This window comes from Medicago truncatula, chromosome 7, assembly GCF_003473485.1.
Source record: "Medicago truncatula cultivar Jemalong A17 chromosome 7, MtrunA17r5.0-ANR, whole genome shotgun sequence".
NCBI classification, from domain to species: Eukaryota; Viridiplantae; Streptophyta; class Magnoliopsida; order Fabales; family Fabaceae; genus Medicago; species Medicago truncatula.
In genome coordinates, this window is record NC_053048.1 from 25,475,488 (window position 1) to 25,497,991 (window position 22,504).

Sequence of the window (22,504 nt, forward strand, 5' to 3'; positions counted from 1 at the left end):
CTTAGATGAAAAGGAATGATCTGAGAATAGAAAAATGTAAACAAAGTTAGTAAAATTATTAAAGTTAAAAGTTAGTCAATCTTGATCCATCATCCAGAAGAATGGATAGGGTGACTTAAATTGCAAGTCAATGCTCGTGTGAAATTTTATGAAAGAAGGATATGAATTTGCTGGGGTAAATTCAACCTTATTTTTTATTTTTTTTGGTAAAAGTAAATTCAACCTTATTATTGATAAGAATGATCAGATGGATAGAAGTACTATTCAATTTTCCTTCAAAGAAAAAGTACTATTCAATTTAAAAAACAGAAGATTTTTGGTGAGTAAATTGTCTACTATCTATTTTAAAAATTAAAATATTTAAATACATTAATATTTAAAATGACCGTGATGTAAATAGTTTAACGGATTTACATATTTTTTTTTTTTGGTTACATAACGGATTTACATATATAGATGAACATATATATTTTATGGAATTACTACATTAATATTGGTATTTAAAATATACTCAAATTTTTCCATTTTATAATTTCACCTTATATAAACAAATAACAACTACAAACAAATTAACAAATTTGTTCGAACGCATGTGTGATATTTACCATATATCATATTTCAAGTTTTGTAAATGAATGCGGTTTTTTTATATTTATATGATACCAAAGTAATTTTTATTTGATATCTTTAAATATTTCATGATATAATCAAGTAATTTTTTTTTCCATCTTACGAGTCTTTTACTAGTTTGAGATGAATAGAAGAAAAAAATATATTTGGGAAGTGTTGACTTCATTTTTGATATTTTTATGAGAAAGTTTATTTGTTTAATTAAATAGGCTATTTTGAAAAAAGAAATGATATTTGTACGACCATTTTACGACAATCATCATCTCTCTCATACTCACATGACGTTTTTATCTTCTATCTTCATTTTTCTCTCTATATTGTTTTTGACTAATAAAAAAAAGAAAAATAAAGTTGTTACAAAAATTATCATCAAATGGTTCTACAAATATCATTTACTCACTTCAAAAATATATTATCAAAAATATTAAATTCTATTTTTAGCCTCTTAGTTTTTAATTGTTTGATTTTGAAACCCATAATTCATTAGAGTGGTTTTGACCCATAGTTTACCCATTTTTTGATTTCATATTCTCCACACAATTTTGGCCAAGTTTTACCTTAAGATAAATTCTAAAAACATTCTTTATCGGACACTTCCTCTAACACGCACTCTTTGATTAAATAAAATTTACGTGACATTCATGACCACTTTTCGTGAGATCCATTTTTATAGTGTGAAATATATGTGTTTCATCCAACAAAAGAGTAAGCAGTGGCGGATCTCTTTGGGGGTAGGCTGGTGTCATGGCATCCCCAAATTTTCCTTATATACTGTATTAGGTGTATTTTAACAACTAAAATTCAGCTGCTGCAGTTGAAAGGGGTACCATAAATTGCTCTAAGTCACCGGTTCAACACCTTCTCATCTTCTTTCTACACATTTAATCTTCTAATTTTGCATATTGTATTTAAGACGTGACTATCGCCACGATCACAACTAGATTCCTCATTTCTTGTTCTTCTTAACTTAGCTTGAAAGTTATCTCAGTTCACTACAAAACCCATTGAATTGAGTTCAAAACAGAACGCATCATCATCGTCATCATTCATCATGGGTGGTGGTTCCACTGATTCTAACCATACTGGTATTTTGTTTTTCTTTCTCTCAACATTCTTTCTCTTTTCTTTTCTTTTTTCCTTTCCTCTTTGATGAATTCTTGGGTTTGGCCTAATGATCAATCAGATACACTACATGAAGATTCTTGTTTCAATGAAGATTTTCACTTTCCTTCTTCTCCACCCACTCCCAGGTATGTATCATCACTGCTTATTTATTCTTCTTGTTTCAATGAAGATTCTTCTTGGGTGAAATTCCGAGTTATAAAATAGGGGGGCAAAATTCCGTTTGAGTCAAAATAGGAGGGCAAAACTGCACTTAAGCCTCTATTATATTTGTAATTGTTGGTAAATTTGTGCAATATTTTAAGGTTTTTTGGCACTGGCTTTTATATTCTTTGTTTGGATAAACTTCTGATGCTGAACAAGCACTTATGAAAAAAAATATAGTAATTATTAATAGAATCTTACTATAATTAACAATTTTTTAACTAAAATTTCTTGTAGTTGTAGTATAACTTGAAATTAGCTTTTGCTTCTGAACAAGCACTTATGGACTTTTCCTCAACTTATGGCTTGCTTGGTTATGCGGCACATCAAGGAAAATCACGTTAAAAAATCACATCAAAGCAAAAGCTCATATTTGTAGCTTCATAATTTCCAAGTTGAAATTGCATTAGGAACCTATTTTTATTGCGAAGCTCCCTTAAGCAACAAGCTAGTCTAAACTTGGCCTTAGTATATATATGTTTGGAACCATGTTGATGTTGGTTTTCCTATCAAATACACGAAAATCAGGCGCTTCAATTTGTAGCTTCAGGATTTTGCTGTGGAAACGCATCGAAAGCGTGAGTCTGTGGATAGCAAATGGGAAACGTAAGAGAAACTTAGTGTTGATATAATGCAGAGCATTTAGACTTTTAAGAGAAATTATGTGAAACTTGTTTTGTAGGTTCAGTGCTTTTAAGGTTCTAGAGTTGAAGTTGAATCCTTTATTTCTTGATCCTATTGTTGACAATAGCATTCCAACAGTGACTTGATGATGATTTATAATGTTTCAGGGATAGTCGAGGTTTGCAGGATAAAGACAATAGTGTGAATGAGAAGAATGAATTAGATTTCGGAGAAGTTAGTGAAGAAAGTGTGGCGACTTCTTCTGCTGCTGATTCTGTTATCGGTGAAAGGAAGCGACTTGGTATTTACCAAGAAATCCTGCAAAGTTATGATGCATTGAAGATTGATAGCAAGAATTTGAAAGAAGCCAAAGAAAAAATCTTGAGGTATTGATTTGAACTCAAATTTCATTTGTTTTTATTTACTTAACTATATATGTCTTAATATTAAGCGAAAGCTTCGAAGTGTTTTTAGATGTTTTGGTATTCAACATTCAAAGAGTATATTATTATCTAAGGAAATTTCATCTCTGATTAGTTAACTAAGGAAAATAGAAAAATAAAATTAAAATGGTGTATTCGAAGTGAAGGATTGAAAATCATAAACTTTTTCTTCGTTTTAAAACTAATTGTAGAAATGAATTAAGGACTCAAGTCAAAAGCATGAATTTCAGGTTGTTTATTTGCCTTGGTTTATGTAAAAAATGCTTTCAAACAATTCATCATCTATGGGAATATTTTTTTTTCCAATTTTTGTCATTAAAATAGTATTACAGGGGGAAATGAAAGCAGAACAATAAAAAATAGACCCTAGATAGTTGTTAGTTTTGATGCTTCATTTTTTCGCTACCGACTCTGTTCCACAGTGAATGCTTCTGCCACATTGGCACATTCTTCTTTATCACCCTTAAATGCTTCATTGGATGAAAATATGTAATCATTTTAGTATGTAATTGAAATTGTGTTATGTAGTTCATGTTCATTAAATCAAATTTCAAATGTTTGTATGAGAGCATGTGGAATTGCAAATCTCAATATGAAGTTTATCGCGTGGTTTGATTGTCACAGCTATAGACCTGGAACATGGACTGAAAAGGCTAAAGGCTTAAAGCTATGTGATTATGATGTACCAGAGACAACATGCCTCCTATTGGTTGGTCCAAGTGGATCTGGGAAGAGTAGTCTCATAAATAGAATCTCTAAGGTGTTTGATGAAGACAAATTCGCACCTGCAAGAGCACAAGTATCATGTATGGTTTTTTAGCACTTTAACTTTGATATCAACTTGAATAATGTTTTTACATACGTGAACAAATAATGAGGAAGTGATTTCATTCCATGTATATATCTTTGTTCATTGACCTAAAGAATATCCATTACATTTATCTTTTGATGGCAGATAATTCAATTAGAGGGAATGGAACATGCTTCCTCCGTGAGTATATGATTCCGAGAGACTCAAATTCTATATGTTTGTATGATACACGTAGTTTGTCGGATGATTCTCATGAGAATAATAAAATGCTCAAGAATTGGATGACAAAAGGTGTTCGTCATGGAGAGCTTGTTGCCAGGTTTCTATATTTATTTACTTAACATTCCCAATATTCTCTTATGTTAATATTTACATCACGTTTTACAAATTCTCTGTCAGGGGTATGGATGATAAAAGACTGAGTAAAAATTTGAAGCTTAAAGGTGACAAGAAAGGTTTCTTTTCCAGTAAAAGCAGAAAAGTTAATTATGTTATATGTGTCCTTAATGGTCTTTCGGTTTTGAATGTGATTGAGAATGCCGGTGGTGCTTTGGAGGAATGGTATATTCAACAAATTGTTTCTACTTTCAATTGCCCATTCCTGTCATTTAAAGGTATTTTCTGGACAAGCTTATGTTTTTCTTCTTATAAATCTGATAGAATCACAAAAATGTTTCCACTTTTTTCTTTTTCATTTGCATGTGCGTACATAGAGTCTATGTTTCCATTTATTTTATGATAACTAGTTAGATTAGCATTGTGAACTAAAAGAACAGATACAATGCGACACATATGGAGGGATACGACAACTTTTAAAGTTATAGGAATGGCACGCCTAAAATACAATGTTTAATATAAAAACACAATTCTGTGTTAAAAGAGAATTGATGCAGGTACATTTATGTCATTCCACCAATAGTTGAGGCTAAATACTGTGATGATACGGTCTTTAGTAATCTAAAATCCTATTTGTTTGGATACTCCGTAATTGCTAAGTCATATTCTTCATGTCATGATCTGGTGTATAATTGACCTATGTTTGGATCTTAATGTTAACATTGAACGGTGATTTATAAGGCCTTTTGATATGCTGGTGATTACATTAAAATCATTAAATACTGCAGGTTCAGGAAATACAAACTTATCCTAGCTTGTATTCCAACACTCTGATATGTCTAGCATATTTTAGTTCCATTCTTTCTTCATGAAAGTTTTTAACAATCATTGTGACTATGTGCGTAGTTATGTCCATACACTTGTGTTATTTCCTTTCAGGTGTTACAATTTGAGCTAATTTTTGATAATGCACTTTGAAAGTGAATCAGGTTTAATACGTATTATGATTTAATGTATATGTATGTATTAGGCACCCTAACTGAAAAATGTGAAAGAGAAAATATCTACTACCCGTTTAATTAACAGAATGCTGGGGTAGCAGGGCCCTTGAAAACCCTGTATTTCTATCTTTCTCATTTCATTTTCTTTCGATAGTTATACAGTAACTCAATGCTTTCTGTTATTGATGTCAAGTAATTGAGTGAATTTTGGTTTGAAACCAGTTTCTTTGACACGAATATTGTAAAACCTAGATAAATGTAAACAATTCCGGTGTTGCTGATTTTTAGTTTCATCTCTCTTCTTTCAATTATTTCAATGTCTAAGCCGCAAAAATTGTTTCTGGGACTTGGAAGGCGACATTGTTTTTGTTCCTTTCTTCAACTATGTTTAGTTAGAAGAGACTCAATTAGATAAATAGGGAGAAATAGTAAAAAGGATACATTCAGTAAATTCAGAAGTTTGTATGAAGGGGTTTTTATTTTATTTATTTCATTGTATTGTTTTTATCAATCTCTCATTTCTCTTGCATGTGTTCATAATAGTTGTCAATCTGATAGTTTATTTTTATTGCTTGCAGATGACAAACCTGTACTTGTTTTAACTCACGGCGATCTCCTATCACTCTCTGACCGTGCTCGTGTCCGTGCCTATTTGGGGGAGTTATTGGGAATTCCACCAACAAAGCAAATTTTTGACATCCCAGGTGGCCTTTGAACTTATGCCACCATCCCTTTCATTGAACATTCTTTTATGTCATTAAGTTAATATAAATTTAACAATTTCTTAATTATCCTTCAGACTGTGATGACCTAGTGACTGAATCTGCTATAGTTGGAATGTTAAGATATACTCTTGAGCATGCTGATGGAAATTTTCCTCAGAAAAGCAATGTTATGAATAAGGTTTGCGCTATTTCCCCAAATTTATAGCTACAAGCTGTTAACAAAAGCATTTTGAAGTTGATATAACTGAGTGAAATAGGGTGAAATATTATATATCATAGCTACAAGTATGATGAAATTAGTAAAATTTGCTTATATTTTGGACCATCAAACACGTATTTTTTTGCTTATAATCAAGACCATCAAATCAAACTGACTATCTCGATTTTTGACTTCTCAATAAGTGACTCTAGGCACGTTTTAACAAAACGTCGTTGACTTTGTTAATTGTTCATGCTTGCAGATTCATAAAATATCTCTATCACTATTCATGATTTTGTTGATACTAGCAATAGGATTTGCCATTGGCTTGAAACAAAACAACTCCGTCACTTATGTCACTCAACAGCAAGCACCTCAACCGCACGCTGGTAGTAGAGAAGTTCACGACACACGTCCAAATGTGGAAGGTCCTATAAATGAACCCAATATAGAGTGTCCAAATCTGGAAGTTCCTAAAAAAGAACCCAAGATAAAGCGTCCAAAACTGAAAGTTCCTAAAAAGGAAGCCAAGATAGAGTGGCATAAAATTCGCCACATATGGTAGCTCTGAATATTGCTGATATAGCTAGTATATGTTCCTTGATATGGTAATACTGTACATGGTTGAACAGTCTTTTTAGAAAAATGCTAGTAGTGCATTACTTCTTAATTAACATTTTATTGTTAGCCAAGTTCTACAGGAATTTTACTCAATGTCACTCTTTTTAGTGAAATTAATATTATTTTTTTGAGTAGGAATATAATTCCGTATTTTAGAGTTTACAACACTCACACACACTACACGCCAACCACTTCTGTCAGACCGCGATGGTAGTAGTGAAATTTATATGAAGTACATTACTTCTTCAATCTTTTTATGCAGAAATACCAAAGGTTTTTGGTTTGATTGGATTTAAAAATTATTTCCTGGTCTCATTTATTTATTTTTATGAAATTTTCAAAGCAAAACAATAAAGCAAAATGAAAACAGAATAATTTTAAAGTGAGAACAAAAAAGTCTGGTTGTTTGTAGTACAAGAAAACTATTCTGTTAAAAAAATTTTCCGAAAGAGTTGTTGATCAATTATTTAGAGTTTGGACCATCTTGCCCAAGTTCAAGATATTGACCTTTCGTGTGCCAGCCACATTACTTGGACCATTTTACCTACCATCATGAATAATTTTTTGTTTAAAAGTTCTGTAACGAGTGTTTTAAGAGTATTTGTTAGATAAAATTATAAATTTGTATTTCTTTTGAATCCCTAACGAATGCACTTAGCACAACCCATTATTTATATATTTTTGTTTAGATGGATTTATCTGGTTTGCGTTAGAGACTTTTTTTTTTGACAGAAAAAGTTTATAGCTTTTCATTATTGGGTTTGCGTAAGAAACTTTTTAATTAGTGTATGATCTATCTTTTTGCTTAGACATTTTAAGAAAACCTTAGCTTTATCGCAAGATATTTATATCTCCACATGTAGATCTAATACAAGCATCAATGGTGTTAGAATTAGGGCTATGACAATTCAATGAGTTTGGCCTCTGGACCCGTCTAGTTCACGGCTCTATCAATTATATGTGCTCGTATTTTCTTGTCCTTTTCCATATATTTTTTTAAATAAAAAATGACATGTATTTATTCAAACTTTGTACTATGTCATAAATAATTTTTTTGAATAAATACGGAATAATAAATGTTTACTTCATATTAAAAGAAAATAAAAATTGTCATCGTAAACTTAACTCAGTTGACATGCATTATACATAATATATGTAAGGTCTAGGGTTAAAAAAAAAAAAAAAAAAAAAAAAAAAAAAAAAAAAACTGGACCATTCCTTTCAAATTATTTTCTTTGTAGGATATACTTTCCCCGCCATACCATTGAGGTCTAGCGTAAGTGGTGATACACAAAGTGTGTGACTGTTGTTAACTCCATGATATGGAGTTTGATTAAAATTACTTACAAAAAAAAAAAATTCACTGCAATAATCTACCGTTCCATCAAGGATTACATAGTTAAATTGAAGCCAAATGGTTAATTTAACTAATACAGTTTGATACCATTTACATTATAACAACTGGCGGAAAGATGGGTCAAATGTAGAGCTGTCAAAACGGATGGTTCGGCCCGACCGGGTAACGGGTTTTTCGGGCTGGGCTGAATAGCCCGGCTTAAATATGGGCTGGAATAATTGAGCCCGAGCCCGGTCCTATACGGGCTCCCGGGCTAACGGGCCATCCCGAGCCCGCACGTATCTGCCTTTTTTTTTCTTTCTTTCATTTTTTAAGGAATACAATGTAATAAATAATAATGGATCATGTGATGATGGTACCTGTTGATCAACCATAGCATGTAGCACTTTACATTCAAACAAATTCAAGAACATAGCTAATTTATAACATATATACAATTACGAGAGAAGCAAGCAATTATTCACACACAACAAAGAAGCAATTAACGCATGTTGAAAGTTGAAACTATACGTTGTCCTTGGATATATATCAATTGCTACTCATGTAGAGCGATTAACGAATGAGCCCGTGTCTAAATCAGAAATAAGATTAATCAACTAAAACTTGTTTCTGCAATGTGTAATTCGGATTCCTAAGTATTTTTTTATGTAATAATGATTAATTAAATTAACGAGATTAAAAACAGTGGGGCTTGTTAGAGAGACACATGACATCATAAGTAAAGGAAGAAGTATGTGCTGCCACTCAAATATTAAACATCTAATTGGAGTTTAGTATTGACAATATCAGATATAGGTTATATCTTCTATGTAACAAAATTATCATCTATAAAATGGAGAAAGAAACCTAACACTATTCAACTTCATGTGTAACTTCGAACTTCCTAATTGTTCCTATGCTTCGTGATACATGGGTTTCATCATACACAGACCACACAAAAAAACAGGTATTTTTTGCGGGCTACGGCCTTTTTCGGGCCAAGCTAAAAAACCCTGAAAAAATTTCAGTTGCAATTATTCGATCCAGATCCTACATTTTAGTCGGGCCAGCCCGTACGGCCCGGCCCATTTTGACAGCTCTAGTCAAATGGTTAATTTGACTAACATTATAACAACTAGTGAAAAAAATTACTACACGTTTAGATTATCAAAGATATTATATAAAAAAATTGCGTGTAAATTACAAACGATATTTTATAAAATTTAAATTATAGGCTTAATTACTCTTTTGGTCCCTTAACTTATTTTTTGATTTCATTTTGGTCCCTTAACTATTAAAAGTTTTGTTTTGGTCCCTTAACTTACTTTTTGGTTTCGTTTTGGTCCCTTGAATTAGAAATGATAAAAATAGTATTAATTAGGGTTAAATAAGTAAATAGTCCCCCTAAATATACCAACTTTTGATTTTAGTCCCCTTAAACTATTCTTTAGGCTTTTGGTCCCTCTAAAATTTTCATTTATGAAATTAGTCTATGCTCTAGTGTAATACTCAATGTAGAGCATTGACTAATTTCATAAATGAAAAATTATAGAGGGACCAAAAGCCTAAAGAATATTTTAGAGGACTAAAATCGAATGTTAGTATATTTATGCGGATCTTTTACTTATTTAACCCTATTAATTATACTGTATAATTGAAAAAAAAAAAAAAAAAAAAAAAGAGTATTAAAGTACTCCCTCCATTTCAAAATGAGTGTCGTTTTAGCAAAAAAAAAATTGTTTTAAAATGAATGTCACTTTCAGTTTTTAATGCAATAATAACTTTTTCTTTTCAATTGTACCCTTCAATTAATACTATATACATTACTTTTAAAACATTATTTTTTCTTTAATGAAGAACAAATCAATAGTTGATTAGGATTACTTGATAAAATAAGATATCTCTTTCTTTTAATTAATACATTTATTAAAATGTGTGTAAAATCTAAAACAATATTCATTGTAACACCATTAAAAACAAATAGTAATCTGCCACATTTACTACAATTAATAATCTCCACTCATTTTTTATGATTCTTTATTCTATCCTCTTTCAACTCTCCTACCCCGTGTGTCTCGTGTCACCGTTTTATAATCCCATGTGACCAGAAAAAGAGAAAGCTGGTTCATTTATTTAATTTTATAGGATGGTACAAGATAAGTAGGTATGAATTTAGTGAAAATTTGTCAAAAAAAAATAAAATCAATTTAGTGAAAATTAAAAATTATATAACTTATAAATGTGAACAGGCTTTCTATCAGAAAATAGAAAGATACAACTAATAATGTCATACATATAATTTTGGCAAAATTACATTTTCAGTCCTTTAACTTAATTTCAGGTAACAACTTGATCCTTTAGCTTTTTTTGATTTCAATTTGGTCTTTTTCATCTATTTTCAAATACATTTTCAAGCTTCAAATCTTATATTCTTATGCAAACATAGACGAGGATCATAGATTTGAAGACTGAAAAACCATAAGAAAATAAAATCATGAATTTTAAGCTTAAAAATTCATATGAAAATGGACAAAAATGACCAAATTGAAATAAAAAAAGAAAAATGATTAAACTGTTACTTAAAATTAAGTTAAGGGACTAAAAATATAATTTTGCCTATAATTTTATGTGTTTCAAGCATAGACACATACAGGGACATTGGACACATACACGGACATTGGAAACAATACTTAATAAGCTGATATTGATAAGATTTTGAAAGAACAATCCCATAAAGAGAAACTAGACTTAAATATCAACTCACAGGAATTGAACCAAACTTCCACCTCATAGATTTCAAAAACAACAATGGAATCTCAACAATCCCATAACCAACTTCATGTAACTTTTCTTCCATATCCAACTCCAGGCCATATGATTCCTATGATAGACACAGCAAGACTATTTGCCAAACATGGTGTTAATGTTACAATCATTGCTACTCATGCCAATGCTTCCACATTCCAAAAATCCATAGACAGTGACTTCAATTCAGGATACTCCATCAAAACTCAACTTATTCCCTTCCCTTCAGCTCAAGTTGGTCTTCCAGATGGTGTTGAAAACATCAAAGATGGAACTTCACTTGAAATGCTTGGTAAAATCAGCAGTGGAATATTGATGCTCCAAGATCCTATCGAGAATCTGTTTCACGATCTTCGACCAGATTGTATAGTTACTGATCAGATGTATGCTTGGACCGTCGAAGCAGCTGCAAAACTAGGTATTCCAAGAATTCACTATTACAGCTCAAGCTACTTCTCCAACTGTGTTTTCCATTTTATCATGAAGTATAGACCTCATAATAATTTAGTTTCTGATACGCAGAAATTTACGGTTCCTGGTTTGCCTCATACCATTGAGATGACTCCTCTGCAGCTTCCTGATTGGTTAAGAACAAAGAATTCTGTCACTGCCTATTTTGAACCAATGTTTGAATCAGAGAAAAGAAGTTATGGAACACTATACAATAGTTTTCATGAACTGGAAAGTGATTATGTAAAACTTGGTAAGACTACATTGGGGATCAAATCTTGGTGTGTAGGACCAGTTTCAGCTAGGGCTAACAAGGATGATGAAAAAAAGGCCAGTAGGGGGCACGTAGAGGAGATCGGAAAAGAGGAAGAGTGGCTAAATTGGCTTAACTCAAAGCAAAATGAGTCTGTATTGTATGTAAGTTTTGGAAGTCTAACTAGGCTTGAAAATGATCAGATTGTAGAAATCGCACACGGTCTTGAAAATTCAGGTCATAATTTTATCTGGGTTGTAAGGAAAAATGAGAGAGATGAGAGTGAAAACAGTTTTCTACAAGATTTTGAGGCAAGGATGAAAGAAAGCAAAAAGGGATATATCATATGGAATTGGGCACCGCAACTTCTGATATTGGATCACCCTGCAACAGGAGGGATTGTGACTCACTGTGGTTGGAACTCAATTCTCGAAAGCTTGAATTCGGGTTTGCCAATGATCACATGGCCAATTTTTGCTGAGCAGTTTTACAATGAAAAGTTGCTCGTCGATGTTTTGAAGATAGGGGTCGGAGTAGGAGCAAAAGTAAACAAGTTATGGAATAGCCCTAGTGAAGGGATAGTGGTGAAAAGGGGAGAGATAGTGAAGGCTGTGGAGATTTTGATGGGAAGTGGCCAAGAGAGCAAAGAAATGAGGATGAGAGCAAAGAAGCTTGGTGATGCTGCAAAGAGGACTATAGAGGAGGGTGGACACTCTCACAACAACTTGATTCTGTTGATTGATGAGCTGAAATCATTGAAGAAATCTAAGTCACTTGGTGAGAAAGCAGATTAGATAATTCAAATGAAGGAGTAATGTTTGATGTTTCAGTAGGTGTAGTTGATGAAGGCTTTCAGCTTTTTTCCAGCTTTTCTTTTTGTACTGATATGATTTTAAAGGAAGTTAGTTTTTAGTTTTACTAAGCATTTTTCATATTAAGCTAAGAAAAGATGTGATGATGGTTCCATTAATCCAATAAATCAAGACTATATGAGTCAGTAATTGCTTCTGTTATCCACATTAGGAGACAATTAATTGAAATTTGAATGTGATGCTCACGATTCTAGTTCAGATTTTAGTTAATGAAAGATTATGGTTCCACTCAAGAAAAATGGGCAAGCTTGTTAAGAAGTATGTTTGCATGCTTCATGCCATTTGATAAAGCATATGATGAAGTCTGTTTAACTGTTTTATTTTCCATAATCTAGTACTAATTTAGACCCAAAAATCTTATTTCCAAACTTAAAGCTCATTTATTTCCTTGTTCACATGCACACATGAATGAATGATGTGAAGCAGAGGGAGGCAATGGTTGTCAATCAGTAACACATAGGGAAATGAATTAATTCTTTGTAAAATATAAAACCATAGGGAATATAAACCACTTGTGTTGTTGTCAGCTTCAAACAAAATTATCTCCAAATCCAATAGTATCTGATTTTTTTTCAACAAGATAACATTATGAACCTTCAAATATAAAGTAATGAGAATTCAAAACTCAACATCAAGAATAACTTTTAGGGTAAACTTACACAACAGTTTACTGCCAAAGTTGGCAGATACATAAATCCAACTTTTGTCAAGGGATTTAGGGTATAAGAAGCATATAAAAGACAATTTCTGGCTATTAATTCTATGTAAACTGAAACAAAATTTGAGCAACTTCAAAATGCAAACAAAAATTGGAGCTAGTGCTAAATTATTTCAAGCAAGTTCAAACAAGAATCATTGATCTGAAGATGTAGGACTTGGAATACCCTGCAAGAAGGAAGCCCTTGTCGTAAGGTCAGTTGAAAACTGTCCTAAAACAGCAATAGTCGCAGTACTACTTCCAAACTTTTCAATACCCCTAGAAATCATACATGTGTGACTAGCCTCTACAACTACTATCACATCGCCACCTATCAACGGCGAAATTGTTTCAGCTATCTGTCTGGTAAGCCTCTCCTGAACTTGAAGCTTGAAACCGTAAAAATGCACTATCGATTGTAAAAGAGATTTTCCAATAGGACTAAATCCATCTGATAGGATGTAACCTATGTGAACAACACCATGAAATGGAAGTAAATGGTGCTCACATTGTGACCAAAATGCTAAGTTCAGCTCAGAACATATTTTCTTGTCATTCAATTCAACCTCCTTATTTGTGTCTAAAGAAGCTATCCCACCATTGAGAAAACCATTCAACTTCATGTCAAAGTTGCAGTTTTGAAAATTCATCAACCACTTCACAAATCTAGTTGGAGTCCCTCTAAGCTCCTTCCTCAGTGGATCTTCTCCCAAAGATTTAATAATCGAAGCTGCTGCAGTGACCATTGCAGGGTTGACAGGCCCGACTTTGGAGGAAATTTTGGCTGATTGAGAAGAACACCAGCTCATGTCAGATGATCCTCTAAAATTGATTTTTTCCATACTGATACCTCTAAATTTGAGGAGACTAAAGAAATCAGCCCATTCGTCTGCGTTCTTGTTTTCGAAAACCCCAGAACCAGCGGAAACGAGTATCTTAACCAATCCTTGGTGGTTTGAGTCGAGAAAGACTGATTCTACGTCTGGAAAGTGGATGTGTGTACATTGAAGTATGATGGCAACACCATCTGGCTTTATTCCATGATGCAGAGCAGAACAAACTTCATTTGCAAGACGCTGAGGCTCTTGAAGCCGCTTTGCAAATACATCAGCAACACGGGAGAGTTTGCTTAAACCAACAACTCTTTCACTGGAGGGAACGTAACCGACATGACACTTGACCTGGAATGGAAGCATGCATGACTCGCAATAGGAAAACAAGTCAATATCTCTAACAATCACAAGTCCACCTGCTCCACCAGCATGGCCAACTCTATTATCTAAACCAGCTTCAGGGAATAAAGCACCTTCAACAATGTCCTTCACCTTTTGCCTGTAACCTAGAAGAAGATAGATCTCATTATGATTAGTAATGGCAGTATTGAAGAATATATTATAATTTTTAATTCAGTGCAGGGTAATGTGGAGTGCCAGTGGATAATAAAAGCCTCCCCGCGGCAACAGCACAAGGGCGCAGAAAAAGAAATGCAAAAGCTGACTAAATGGAAGATAATGATATGACCAGATACTGGCCCCGCAAAACAGATTGACACATGAACAACTTCCATGAAAAAAGCTTAAACCAGTACTTGGCACAACTTCATGATTCAGGTATGAAATAAAATATCATCTCGGTGGTAATTGCTAAGAAAATGAAAAACGACTAAATGCAATCAGCTTTCATGCTAAAGAAAGCCATTTTCCCACACTCAACTCTAAGAACTTAAAAACCTGATATTTCACAACTCTCAGAGTTCTCTCCCTAAACTTTTTAACCTGAATACCTAGCATTCTTAATTTTAATTTCATGTGGTGGGATTTGCCTCCAGATTTTTTTGGCAAGCTTGCATGCATAATAGGCATGGCCTCCGTCTAATAGATTTGTTTGAATGCTTTTGGTTTGGTCCTCCAATGTTTTCTTTGTTCTTTTTTCCTTTATTTCAATAATATTTTCTGGTGTGCTGCAGATAATTGATAGTGTCTAATATGCTAACATAGTTGAGAATTGAGATGTCTCTCTCTATATATAGTGATACATTTGCACACCAAGTTTCTTTTGCCTTATAAAAATAAAAATAAAAAACTAAAGAAAAAAGTGATAAGTGAAAGGTGAAAAGTGAGAAGTGCAATCAATACTCTACCTAAAGCTTTCACTTGACCTAAAGGTGAAAAGTGAAAAAATTATGCTCTCAACACTGCTTCTCTTGCTCATCTTTGCTGGCTCAAAAGTTTAGTAAGTGATCTCACAGCTGAACCCCGAATTGAACTTGACTCAACACTGGCCCCTAGCTTTGTTTTGATCCCGGTTACATTTCCCATTCAAGAAGATCCCTTTAAGACATTCATGCTCTGTGATACACATCAGTCCCTCGTATATCTCAGATCAAGTGGTACACCTGATGACTGCAAATTCCCGAACAAAGGCCAAGTTGTACAAGATCCCTCAAACACACACATACCTCTAGCTAGTGGTTTCTACTATCATCTACATCTACACAACCTTACCAGTAGAACTCTCAACAATTTCCACTCAAAGAGTTGCAATTCGAGATCACGTTTAAATCGTGCTAAACTGAAGAGAAACATATAAAAAATATACCCTTTTTGGTTAAGCAAGAAATTAAACTTTTCCAAAACAAGATCTAAACCAAATCATAATTATTGACAGTCTGAAACTTATCAATGGGATTAACTGTAATAACAGACAAAAAGCAAGGAAATTTTAAATTCACTAAATTTTTCTACTTCCATCAAGAAGAATCTTAAGATGGAAGTTGACAAGATAAATTAAATGTCCATCCCATTCAATTTTACTCACTCGGTAGAAAAGGAGAAACATGCATGGAAAAACTAAAAAGTAGATAAATAACAAATGCACGTCTAACAATAGACAAATAAGTATCCTCAACTAGGATCAGCTTTTTCTCTAACTATTTCAAAGGAATAAGATAGTAAAATATCCAGCAAACTAACATGAAAATCAACTTATATTAGATCCAAACTTTGATATCAAGCCAAACAAAATTCTACTACTCATAAATCAATCTAAAGCAAAAGTCAAAAACATGTAACTCACACCCATCACCATTTAAATTTTAAACTAAATACTGTCTAGTAAATCGGACACCAAAAAATAAAAAGCACATATGATGCATTTTTTGATTCATTTTTGGCCAAAAGTGATTCTGGAGGCTTAAAATCAATTTTCATATGTTGGATTTAGAATTGATTTTATCTCAAGAATCGATTCTATCTTGAAGCTAAGATTTGTAGTTTTTGCCTCCAAACATAATTTTTACACTCAAATTTATCATTCAACTAACTTTCACCTTCACGTGAATGGATCCAAACATAAATCATATCATTTTACCAGAAACTCACTTTAAACTAAAATCAAATTATACAAAATCAATTCTCATCATCATAGAATCAAACACAAACTTAAGAGCTAGGTTGGTAGAAGAATAAGATGAAAAACTTTATTTTACCTCTTGTTCCATCACGAAGGGCTTTGGCAACACGAAGTGGTGTCTTTCTAATACCTTCCCTATTAATATCTTCACCAAGACCCATCAACAAAACCTTGACAGCATCTTCAATGGCAGAACCATCTTTCCCATTGTTCTTCCCATTTTCAAGCTCAACATTGAATCGACCATCATCTAAACAACCCATTGAAACACCAAAAATCCCAACAAAAATCAAACCAAAAACCACACAAAAACAGAATCAAATCTTCAAAATTGTATAGGGTGACAGGCACCCCAAGATGAAATTTTGACGATGACCCACGTGTGAAAATGCAAAAGGGTCGTTGAGATCGGTGTTGGAAAATGGAGATGATCAAGAATAACCAGAGAGAGAGAGAGAGAGAGAGAGAGAGGGTAAGAAAAAAGGAATAAAAAGAAAAGAGAAAAAACAAGGGGTTGGTGTGGTGTGTTGGTTGGATTTGAATTGTGTGGATCTTACACTATTATATTGCTTGCAACTTGTAATTGGAAATGAAAATACAAAGGTATTGGTTGAAAGGAGGAAGGAATAATATCTATGGATATTATTATTTGGTACATCCGAATCTAGGACTCTCTTCCTAACAAGTAAAGTCATTTTCATCATTGTCTTTTTTGGTGGTGTCTGGGTTCGAACATCAGACATTATATATATATATATCATGCATTGTTTTTATCAACTGAATTAAACTCACGAGGGACAAAGTCTTCAAGTAGGTAAGGGGTGAGTTTAGCTTAGCTTCGTGTGTGTTTGGTATGGCGGCGGTGAGAATTAATTTTGATAGAATTGAGTTTGAAAGAATTGATTTTGATTAAAAGTGAGCTAGATGTGTGTCATATCTCAATTTTTGACCTAAGATCATATAATGGGGGTACATAATTGTGTGAACGAAGTAAGCACTAGAAAAATATTATTTGGAAATGATAAATTAAATATTTAATTTAATCATTATTAAAAAGTGCTTTTCTTTGTCTCCATGTTTTGCTAAAATATTTTAGAACGCAATCTAGAATATTTTGGAACACAATCCAAAATATTTTGATAGGCAATCTAATATATTTTAGTGTTTGATCTGAAATATATTTTGATACTGAATAATATATATTTATGTACTGAATAACATATTTATGTACTGAATAATATATTTTTGTACTCAATATGATATATTTTGGTAGGCAATCTAATATATTTTAGTGCTTGATCTGAAATATATATTTTGATACTCAATAATATATATTTATGTACTGAATAACATATTTATGTACTGAATAGTATATTTTTGTACTCAATATGATATATTTTGATACTCAATTGAGATATTTTTGTACTAAATGAATTACTTGTTCGCAAAGTTTCTCACCTATTAGTTGTGAAATTTCTCTATAAATAGAGAGCTCACACAATGCATTCTGGACCCCGAAAATTCACAGTTGATGCTTCATGTGTTTTTCCTCTCTTCTCCCTTCTTCGACTTGTGTTGACGAGTCTTTCTTCTTTTTCTACTCCTTTCTGTCCCTTTCGGTTTCAAGGTTTTTTTTTTTATTTTGCTTATAAAAAATGCAAAAAAAAAATTAGATTATGTTAAGAGATTTTGTGGTGATCCAACCTCACTACAAAATTTTCATGCTTTAGCTTTAGGTTTTATTTATCATTCAAAATAACAAAAACATTCAAATAACAAAAACCACAAAAATATTTTCATAATAAACCTTGATTTTCAATCAAGTGACCGTTCTTTTTATTTTATTTTTTCTTAAATTAAATTTCAAATCAATTTTAACTCTACTTCAAGATTATTCTCTTTCAATATAAAAAATACAAACCAATTCTTATTTGCCACTTGCTTTTACATTTTAAAACTTTTTTTCAAAACTAATAAAAAAACATACAACCAATCAAATGTCAATTTCTACCCCGAACTACGAGGTTTTGATCCCTTATGGGTACGTAGGCAGAGGACCATGTCCTTTCAAATCAATAAAAAATGTAGATAATTAGGTCTCACTTTCTTTTTCTTTTAATCATCACTTTAATTCCATTTCTTTTAAACAAAGCAAGTTTATATCACATTAATTAAATAAAATCAAGAGGTTCCCGTAGAGTACTACGGACATAAAGGGTGCTAATACCTTCCTTTTATGTAACTAACCCCCGAACCCTAAATCTTTTCAAATGGGGTAGTTTGAACTTTTTCCCCTTTTCTTAATAAAATTAAATGTTCAGTCGTGAAATAATTAGTGAGTCAAAAGCTAATCAAATAGCATTGATCTCCGAAAAATGACGCGACAATGTGAATTGGTTATGTTTGGATACACTCGTTTAAAAATGATTCTTATGAGTTATGTTGTTTGGATAATTTGAATCAAAATTGATTTTGAACATTAAATGACCAAATTACTCTTTTAATTGTATTTAACAAAATTTCCATTCTCATTTTAGATAAACCTTTTTTTTTCATTAATTATTTTTTAAGAATTCATTAAGTTTTTTTTTTTTCACAACAAAAGAAATACTACCCAACCCAATACATTATGCGCATCTCTTTTGTTTTCCCAGAACTATCTACAATGATTCACACCTTTTATATCTCAATAAGTTTCTTCTTCCTCCATCTATCCATAATTTCCTTCCATTCTCTCATTAAGTTTCTTCTTCATCATCATTTCTTCACCCTTTATCTTTGTTATGGCCTTCAATTTAGATAGGAAAATTCATATTTGTGTGTTGGAGTGCTGGATTTGGGTATAGTGAATGATAAAGTTATGGGTGATTTGGTAAAGAGAAATTGAAGGCTTGAATTTAAGGGTAATTAGGTAAGTACCTGCCACTTGAGAAATTAAAGGCTGAAACGTGGTTTTCATCTGCCGTGAATTCCAGCTTCAAGAAAACTGCATTTTGGAGACGTAAACGCGTTTCAGAAACTTGCTTTTTTGTCATCCAAACAGCATGGAAATGAGCAAAACCGCATTTGTCAAAAGTAAACCACGTTTGGAGCCCAAAAACGTGGTGCCAAACAGGCACTTCATTTATTTTCTTATATTTATTTTTCATTTATAAAAAATATAGCTACGTGTGATAGTTTTGTGGGATCCATTAGATGGAGAAAAGGTGAGGACAGGAGGACATGGATTTTACAATCTTTGTTTTGAATCTCATATATTTATTTGTTATCCTACACGATCCTCGATGGAAATGGAAAAATGAAAAATTGAAGATCATCTCTATCCTCGATGGGTTTGAGTATTCTCACCTCGTCCCCACAATGAAATCATTTTTTAATATGTTTAAATGTAATTTTGATCGCTCTATTTTCAAATTGTTAACTTTTGATACCTTTTTTCAAAACCAATTTTCTCATCCTTCTGGTTAGAAAGTCAACAAAAATTGTTGGTCCTCATCCTCTTTAGATGATGTGGCAAGCTAATTAATGATATGGATCTTATGTGACATTGTCTATGTGACACATTTGTTGACACATCATTTCCACTTCATTAAAATTTAAATATAATCATAAAATTCAATAACAAATTAATATTAAAATAAATAAAAAAATGATTAAAACCCTAAACTGTTCTTTTATTTCCAGATTGAAGACAAAAAAATCTCAAATTAAAGAACACAACATATCCTTCAATTTATCAGACCAAACACACACATTCATATCTTCTCCACTGCATGACTAAGGATCTGTTCCATATCCATAGTCAAGTAAAGATAAGAGTTTTGGTTGTGTTTTATTGTGTTTAAGATTAGATTCGTTGAAGGATTTATGGAAGAATACTATTCATTCTCCTCCACACACAAAAAAAAAAAAAAGTCTTCCGATTCTGAAATCTAATGAGAGTGGTAACTAGTAACAATGTGCTCAAGTTCCATGTATCGAAATTGAAGAATCTGTTTATGTGTTCTTCAATTTGGGATTTTTTTTCTCTTTAATTTGGGAATAAAAGAGGGTTTCTAATTTTATTCATCAATTCTTTTTTTTTTTTTTAAATTTTAATATTAATTTATTATTTAATTTTATGATTATATTTAAATTTTTATGAAGTGGAAATGATGTGTCACGTAGACAATATCGCATAGGATTCACGTCATTAATGAACTTGCCACATCATCTAAAGAGGAGGGGGACCAAAAAAAGTTGTTGTCTTTTTAACCAAGAGGGATGTGTCAAAAGTTGTTGTCATTAATAGGATGGAAGTCTAGTAGTTTCCTTCTAGACTTATAAACTAGAGTATCCATGTCTCTAGACTTTTCTTTGTAATCGATATTTTTAGATATTTCTAGTTTGTAATGTAGAGTACGTCTTTCTAGAGTAGTATAAATAAGGTTCGCCACCAAGTGTTCAGGCATACTCAAGTATTCAAAAATTCAAACATTCAAATAATATAAATATAAACTTTCTTTGAGAATATTAGAGAGTTTCTATTTTCTCTACCTCTCCTTTTGACCCTGAGCATTGGCATCATAGCTAGTTATAATACCTCATAGTTGAGTTTGAGCGAAAAAATCAACGGCAGCAAGTTATCCCTTCATGGTCCGACTACAACAAGCTCGCGACTCTAATAGAAACCGACGGTAAGCTCTCTGCTCTACCCAGATTAGCTAAATCAACACTTAGTGGTAAGCCAACCTCTCGTGGATAATGATCTAACTCCACTATACATACATAATGATGTTCAAGCTCTTTTTCTCCTCTTAACTATGCATCATTATCCACACGACTAGATCACCAACAATTGTCTTGATTGAACTTGTCAACAAAGTATGTACATGCAATTTTCAAAATAGTACTCAAGTAACACCATCTTGTATCTTGGTTCCAAAACAGTAGAAACTCGTTATATTCTAGGTGACACTCCAATATTTATCAAATTCATTCATTTAATGTAGGGTCAATAGTGTTTTAACCCCTGCAATATAAATCATTTTCGGGTTTGTCTCCTGTAAAAAAAAATTGGTTTTCGTCGTTGTAAAATAATATTTTTTAGGTTTTGGACCTTCATGAAAAATTTTGTCTAGTGTAATTAAGCAAATTTTGATTTTCCCCCTAGTAATTTGAGAAAATTTCAGTTTACCCCTACCATATCATCGATTTTGTACAGTCAGATGGCCTAAGGGGTATTTTGAAACAAAAAATTTAACTTGCATAAAAATTTAAAATTTTAGCACCAACAACATAACAAAAGACATCATCAATAAATTCTGATATAAATATTAAACAATTCATGTGTTGATTTCCAACAATTAACCTTAATAAATCTTGCCAGCAAAAAAAATCCTTAATAAACCTAGATAAGACAAGTACTTCCCATAGGATGTCAAAACATCCTTAATAACCCTAGATATGTTTTTCTCTGTGACTGTAGATGTAAATTACTCAAATTTCTTGCCTTTGCCATGAGAATTTGAAGATTCTTTTTTCTTGGAAGCATTTTTATTGGCTTCAAGAAACCATGATGGTGCTCTTTGGTTTTCCGTATAATTGTAATCATAGAAAAGTTCCTCACCAGCTTCAATGCGTTCCTTGGCAAATATGGCTACACGATAGTCTCCACCAACAAACATACCCTATACAAAAGGTAAATCATAATTCATTATTCGTCCCATATTATAAATCATTTTAGCAAATAAAAAATTGAGATAATGTGTTTCATATATCTTACAAAAAAGAGTTTGTAGATTACCTGTGGATAACAATTGGGTTCTGATGAGTGGTTTGCAAATTTTAACTTGTCACCCTTGCGATAAGCATCAATACAATACTGAAGAAAAAAAAAATGATAGTAGCGTTAAAAAGAGAAAGTCTAAAGAAAATGATAAAATAGTAGCATAGTGAGAGAAAATATAAGTGATATGAGACACT

At 32.3% G+C, this 22,504-nt stretch overlaps 3 protein-coding genes across 4 annotated transcripts; 2 read left to right on the plus strand and 1 right to left on the minus strand.

Moving 5' to 3' along the window:
• The first annotated feature begins 1,438 nt into the window (after positions 1-1,438).
• Positions 1,439-6,829, plus strand: LOC11431717 (uncharacterized). 2 transcript variants are annotated; one of them, XM_039827801.1, is made up of 9 exons: positions 1,439-1,715; positions 1,847-1,880; positions 2,748-2,966; positions 3,648-3,829; positions 3,979-4,153; positions 4,234-4,448; positions 5,750-5,875; positions 5,971-6,074; positions 6,358-6,765. In XM_039827801.1, the coding sequence occupies exons 1-9, from the start codon at positions 1,682-1,684 to the stop codon at positions 6,658-6,660; spliced, it is 1,392 nt and encodes a 463-aa protein (XP_039683735.1). In that variant the 5' UTR covers positions 1,439-1,681; the 3' UTR covers positions 6,661-6,765. The 2 variants fall into 2 exon arrangements, with proteins under 2 accessions (XP_039683735.1, XP_003622871.2); XM_003622823.4 differs by having other exon boundaries at positions 1,440-1,715; positions 1,814-1,880; positions 6,358-6,829.
• A 3,905-nt stretch (positions 6,830-10,734) lies between these two features.
• Positions 10,735-12,630, plus strand: LOC11439442 (soyasapogenol B glucuronide galactosyltransferase). The gene has a single exon (XM_039827414.1). The coding sequence runs from the start codon at positions 10,861-10,863 to the stop codon at positions 12,352-12,354; it is 1,494 nt and encodes a 497-aa protein (XP_039683348.1). The 5' UTR covers positions 10,735-10,860; the 3' UTR covers positions 12,355-12,630.
• A 403-nt stretch (positions 12,631-13,033) lies between these two features.
• Positions 13,034-17,121, minus strand: LOC11438476 (GTP cyclohydrolase 1). The gene is made up of 2 exons (XM_003622821.4): positions 16,617-17,121; positions 13,034-14,468 (listed from the first exon to the last, which is right to left on the minus strand). Exons 1-2 carry the CDS (start codon positions 16,801-16,803, stop codon positions 13,285-13,287), a joined length of 1,371 nt encoding a protein of 456 aa, XP_003622869.1. The 5' UTR covers positions 16,804-17,121; the 3' UTR covers positions 13,034-13,284.
• Positions 17,122-22,504: the final 5,383 nt, after the last annotated feature.